Source organism: Mchenga conophoros, linkage group LG14, assembly GCF_057382185.1.
Source record: "Mchenga conophoros isolate Kocher_MC1m ecotype Shallow Benthic linkage group LG14, M_conophoros_male_GT1.1, whole genome shotgun sequence".
Taxonomy (NCBI): Eukaryota; Metazoa; Chordata; class Actinopteri; order Cichliformes; family Cichlidae; genus Mchenga; species Mchenga conophoros.
Genome location: NC_140539.1, coordinates 31,258,457 through 31,264,759, shown reverse-complemented (window position 1 = coordinate 31,264,759; position 6,303 = coordinate 31,258,457). Strand labels below are relative to the sequence as shown.

Sequence of the window (6,303 nt, the reverse complement as noted above, 5' to 3'; positions counted from 1 at the left end):
ATGCCATTTCCCTGATCTTCTGCTCTGCTGCAGCACGCTTGGCAAGGGTGGAGGCGGATGGGTGGAGAGGCCCCTTCCACTGCCAGCGGCGACAGGTCCTCAGGCTTCCTGACGCTGGCTGAAAAAGTGGAGGCAGGCAGCGGGACTTCCTTGGTGGCGTGGAGCTTCAGAGCCTCCGTGCCCAGGTAAAGGATTGCTCGGGACATGTCCACTGTGGCCTCCCATTTGGCTAGCAGGTCCAGACCAATGATGCATTGGTCCTGGATGCTGGCTAGCCAGAACTGGTGGTCCACAGTGCAGTTAGCACCAGTCACCGGGAGGGATCTTTCCCCCTTAACTTTGGCACGCTCCCCTGTGACTGTGGTGATGTGGAGCTGAGTAGGCTGCCAACCCTGCGGTCTTGGGCCGTCAGTACCAGGAAGGACTCCGGCCTGTACCAAGGAAAGCGTGGATCCAGTGTCTACCAGGGCTCTACAGGTGGTGCCGGCAAGGTCACAGTCCAGATACAGTCCCCGTGTCTGGCCCAGCCGGCCAACCCGCAAGTGTGATTCGGAGGACAGAGTGGTAGGGGTGGCAGTTCCTCCATTGTGCCACCCCGCCTTAGTTTAACGGCAGCTGGGGTGCCAGGCTTCATGGGCTTGGTGCTGGACAGTAGCGTGCGATGTGGCCTGGTTCTCCGCACCGATGGCAGTTGCCCCTGGATTGGCCTCCTGCTTGTCTATTCCCTCGCCGAGATCGCCAGGGTGGTGTGATGGTGGTTTGGAGGGCCTCCTCCTCCTGGTTGCTCCTTTCGTAGTCCGTTTAGCGCACTCGGTGACTTGTGCCAGGGCTGCATGCACCTGGGCTGAGCACATGCTCCACTTTTTCGGCCTCAGTTAGAGCGGCTGCCAGGGTTTCTGGTGCATGCAGACGGATGTGCTCTTGTAGTCGTTTTGGCTGGAGACCCCGGACGAAAGCCTGGAGAGCAAGCTCTTCTTGTGCTGCAGCATCAAAAGCAGGGTACCCTCTTCGTGCATAAAGACGTAGGTCGGCAGCATAGGCACCCAGACTCTCCTGTTGTCTCTGTGGGCGGCTAGCAAGTTTATCTCGGGCATCATCTGCATGTGTACGGAGGCCAAACCTGCTCTGCATCACTCTGGGAACAGCAGGTCAACTTAAACGCTCTTCTGGCTGAAGCTCTGTGAGGATCTGCAGGGCCCTGCCTTCCAAGGCGAGGGCGACTTGGACAGCTGTCTCTTCTGTTGACCATCCGTTTAGCTGAGCAGCCAGCTGTACCTGGATAAGGTAGGTCTCTGGAGGTGCCTCCCCATTATAGCGTGGCAGCTTCATGCTCCCCTGGACAGGAGCCCCTGATGGCAGCGGCGGCTGCTTGGTCCAGGAGGCAGTTGGCGTTGTCCCCCTCGGCTGCCAGTAATGACGGTGTGCTGCTCCCAGGCATCACAATGAGTGGAGGCTGGCTGGCTGCTCGTGGTCTTGGAGCCTGCAGCATGCCTTGGCGGCTCCGACAGCTTCCAAGTGGGTGGGGGTGTGAGGCTCCATCTGGTAAGCCCAACAGATCTTCCCCTGGTTGGCTTGCTGCTGCCCAGGGCTCTACCTGCTTCTCGCGGTGTGCTCCATTCACCACTTCCAGGCGAGTGATAAGCTCCTCTTAACAAAGAAGCTCACAGAGAGAGATTGAGCTTGTTATTCAACCCCAAGCTGGTAGGGGGAGCTCTTTATTAAAACACTTGCTCGTGCTACAATGTGCCTCAATGTTCAACAACAGCACAACAGAAGTCACTCATGGTACAGCACTCTCTCTACAAAACAACAACTGTCAGTGACTCTGCACCACAGCGTAAACACAACATTCAAGATAACAGTTAAAAGTAACGTAACCATAAACAATAAAACAAGAACATCTAAACAGCAGCACATGTCCCAAGGCATGATGGGAGAGAACTAGCTGCTATGTTCTCCTTCATTTCTGTCAAACAAAGCTGTATGAAATGTTTCCAGCTGTAAGTATCATGGTTGCTAGGCAACCTGGGCAGTGCGACGGAGGCTAGACCGTCCCATTTCGCAAGCCTACAAGCCTCGCACTTCCGGCCTTAGCGGTCTTTGAGAATCAGAATCAGAATCAGAATACTTTATTGGTCCCTAGGGGAAATTATTTTTCGTTACAGTGCTCCATTATAAACAAATATTAACAGAGACAGACAATACACTAACTAAGAATAGCACAATATATACAGGCATATATATACATAAAAGTCACTTATTAATAAAAAGCTGAAAAAGAACATGTGCAAGAAGGGTGTAGCTGTTGCAGTAAACAGTGTGTTAAGTGGATGAGTTGTACAGAGAGATGGCCACAGGCAGGAATGATTTCCTGTGTCGTTCAGTGGTGCTTTTCGGTAATCTCAGTCTTTCACTGAACGTGCTTCTGTGACTGACCAGCATGGAGTGGGTGGGAGGTGTTATTGTTATCTAACATTGTCTTTATCTTGGACAGCATCCGCCTCTCCAACACCACCTTGAGGGAGTCCAGCTCCATACCCACAACATTACTGGCCTTACAAATCAGTTTATCGAGTTTGTTGGCATCTGCAACCCTCAGCCTGCTCCCCCAGCATGCAACAGCATGAGGATCGCACTGGCCACAACAGACTCATAGAAAATCCTGGGCATTTTCTGGCAGATGTTGAAGGACCTCAGTCGCCTCAAAAAATAGAGACGACTCTGGCCCTTTCTGTAAAGTGCTGTGGTGTTTTTAGCCCAGTCCAGTTTATTGTCAATGTGTACTCCAAGATATTTATAGTCCTCCACAATGTCAACACTGACCCCCTGGATTGGAACAGGGGTCAAGTGTCTCCTGGTCTTCCTGAAGTCCACTATCAATTCCTTGGTCTTTGCCATGGTGTTGAAAGCACTGGAAAAGTCAAAAAACATGACCCTCACAGTGCTCGCTGGCTGGTCCAGATGGGTGTAGACACGATTTAGCAGGTAGATGATGGCGTCCTCTGTTCCGAGACGAGGCTGATATGCAAATTGAAGGGGATCCAGATGTGGGCTGACAATGGGTTGCAGCTGCTCCAGGATGAGCCTTTCCAGGGTCTTCATGATGTGGGAGGTCAGTGCCACGGGCCTGTAACCCTGGGGGCCACTGAAACGTGGCGTCAATATAAACAGAAAATAAGCACTAAGAATATATATTTTACCTTAACAGTACATTTCCATATTTTTATATCTATTAGATAAAATCTGATACTTGCGAGATTTTATTCAAGCATTACTTTCCAGAAAGGGATGTGCACAGGCTAAATCCTGAGCAGAGCTGAAGCATTAGAAGCCAAAATGAGCATAACATAATCAGTCATACAGTACGTCACACATAGTCACAGATAGTTTCAATATAAACAACTCTGCAGTGTGCTCTGCCTAGTTTCACTTCCTCTCTACATCCTGTTGTTTCGCAGCGGTGCACAAAGCGTCGCTTGCAGTTTCCTGTCTTAAACAGTACTCTGTGACCTTTAGCACACATTGTAACTCAAAGTGGCGTTTTACTACACCGGCCTATATAAAACAATATAAACAGAAAATAAGCACCAAGAATATATATTTATTCCATGACATAGTTCTTATTTTCTTTAATATGATGAATAATAAGATTCCTTAGTTTTACAGATAGCTTTGTTATAGAGCAACAAACTCTTTATGAGCTAAATAAAATTTTTAAGTAGTAAGACGACATTTGATCTCAAGTTTTAGGGTTATCTGCTATAAGCTATGCATTTCACATTTATACGAGGGAGTCAAGTACTTCTGATTTAAGACTTTTTTTTTTCACAGTATCCAGAACTATACAAAGTGAGGATGTAACACTATTAAAGAGATTATTGACTTCTGTGCGGGCTTAGGTAGCTGCTCTTTAACAAATTGTAAAATCTAAAATTGTTTCATAAAGTTGCTTTCACTCTAATATGCAAGCAACTTTATGACACAATCACACATCAAATGCTTGAGGGTCCTGCTTGAGGGTCTTTGCTATTCCTATAACTGTGCTCTTCTGGATAGAAATCTTGGATGTTGTTCCAGGGACTTGCGGTTATAAACCAAGCGGTTTGCCCAAGGAGTGGACTCAAAAGCAGACACACTGGAAAACTATTTACTGAGATTTATTGAACTCCGATAATCACAGGGTAGAGGGGATCTAGAGTAGGAAAACCTAAAGGGGACAACAAGTTGACTGGCACTGGAGAGGGGATCATGAGGGCTGGATAACGGAAGGGAAAGTGGCAACAAAGAACAGAGGAATGAAGGATCTGCAAGAAGATGGAGAAGCTGTTATTGTTATGAGGTAAGGAGCAGGTAACAGAAAGGAGTTTCCTGGTGAGTTTGTTCTTTTGACTTGTAGGTCCCAGCTCAGAGGGCTCTGAGGAGGGAAACTCAGTGGAAGTGTTGAGAGGTAGTTGAGCAGGCAGAGTATCTGGGATGCAGTGTCAGGCCGGAGGGCAGGCAAGCAGGCAGGGAAGGCAGCCAGAGATTTCCAGAGTGGAGGAAAGAAAGATATAGCTACATAGACATTTCACTATAAAAGCTACCTAAAAGTTTTGTGGAAAAATTTCCTTTCCAGATGTAATAATAAATGGAATAAAATACTTTAACTTCCTGCTAATATTAGCTCCATCCTGGCCATGAAGAGGGTGAAATGTTAGATAGATGTAGCGGGACACTTTTAACATGAACCTGGATTTCTTTCATTTTGTGCTTTTTTTTGGTTTAATTGATCTAAATAGTCTGCTGAAAACAAACAAAATAAAGGTTATTGTAAGCATGTGAACATTTACAAGGGGATTTTGCGGGGATGACATCATCTTTTTGCAATATCTGATGCAATATGGACATTTCACATTCTTATGTCTAATTTGACTGGAAGAGGGAGCTATCCAATCAAAACATACTGTTCTTCCAAGCCTTAAAGTGAGAAGTTTAAATACTGCTCAGTAAAAGCAAAGGTGTTTGACTGAGCTCAGAGGTGTGAAATCTGATATAGAAGAAAATTGACCACATACTTTATCCATATTTGCTTTGCTTTTTCTTTTCTTCTTCTTCTTCAACTTCCAAACGGAATATGTCTTTACAGAATGCTTCAATCAATGTAACACACTTTATTATAGGTGGTTTTGACACACTCAGTAGACCTATTGCTGTTGGTGTGGTTATCCTAATAACCTATCTTCTTGCTGTTCTTGCCAATATGGCAAATATCATGTTTATTATTTCTGACAAGAGATTACATAAACCAATGTATCTTCTGATTTGCAACCTTGCTGTTGTTGATATAGTGTACACCTCCAGTTCCAGTCCAACAATGATTGGGGTTCTACTCGCAGGTGTTAATACTATATCCTATGTGGCATGTTTAATTCAAATGTGTGTTTTCAATTTGGGAACATCGATGGAGTCATTTGTTTTAGCATTTATGGCATTGGATAGATTCATTGCAATAATTTATCCTTTTCAGTATCAACGTTATTTAACAAACACACGTGTTCTTGTTCTTACATTTATCATGTGGTTCATTGCCTGGTGTTTTGCGTTTTATATGCCTGCAACAGTTGTCCCCCTCCCACACTGCAGTTCAAGGCTGAAATACAGCTTCTGTGACTTTGCTGCTGTAATAAGAACGACCTGTGTTAACCCAGAGAAATATTTCAATGAAGTTTCCATTGCAGCATTTTTTATTTTCTTTTTCACTTTCGTTTTTATTTGTCTTTCATATTGTGGAATCTTACTTTTTGTAAAACTATCTTCAAATAATGAAAAAATGAAAATGGGGAGCACTCTTGTGAGTCACTTAATTTGTGTAGTTGTTCATTACTGTCCTGCGTTTGTTCGCATTATGTTCACTAGGTTTGGTGTGGTACTAACTCTTGAGGAACGCCAAGGTTTAGTAATTGGTGCAGTCCTCGGTCCATGTCTTGTAAATCCTTTTGTGTACTGTCTTAGAACAAAAGAAATTAAACAAAAGCTCTTTAAGATTTTCAAAAAGTTTAACACATCTGACTAAAATCTTGTGAACTGAGTGTGCTTATTTATTTTTTATTTTTTTGTAGATAAACAGATGTCGGTGTAAATTTTCAGAACATTATTTCACAAAATGTTTGAAACACCAACCATTCACTTTGATTCTGGCACAGAAGTGAGAATTATTCTACTTGTCGGTTTTAGACAAGATATTTTCCGAACCTTAACTTCAATTCACGTCATACAAAATTTAGAACTAAAGTTTTTGATTTTGTTTTTAATTTAGTTAAACTG

General features: G+C 44.5%; 1 protein-coding gene across 1 annotated transcript; it reads left to right on the top strand.

Annotated features, from left to right (window-relative positions):
• The first annotated feature begins 1,352 nt into the window (after window positions 1-1,352).
• LOC146560089 (olfactory receptor 4C12-like) lies at window positions 1,353-6,303 on the top strand. The gene is made up of 4 exons (XM_085244397.1): window positions 1,353-1,515; window positions 4,397-4,447; window positions 5,160-5,362; window positions 5,507-6,303. Exons 1-4 carry the CDS (start codon window positions 1,353-1,355, stop codon window positions 6,050-6,052), a joined length of 963 nt encoding a protein of 320 aa, XP_085100523.1. The 3' UTR covers window positions 6,053-6,303.

Excerpts from the sequence above, each read along its gene's own strand:
- LOC146560089 (XM_085244397.1), top strand. The coding sequence starts at position 1,353 with ATGGCAGCGGCGGCTGCTTGGTCCAGGAGGCAGTTGGCGTTGTCCCCC. Across the intron at positions 1,516-4,396 it reads GCGGCTCCGACAGCTTCCAA|GTCCCAGCTCAGAGGGCTCT; the intron begins GTGGGTGGGGGT and ends TTTGACTTGTAG. Across the intron at positions 5,363-5,506 it reads CCAGTCCAACAATGATTGGG|TATCAACGTTATTTAACAAA; the intron begins GTTCTACTCGCA and ends TATCCTTTTCAG.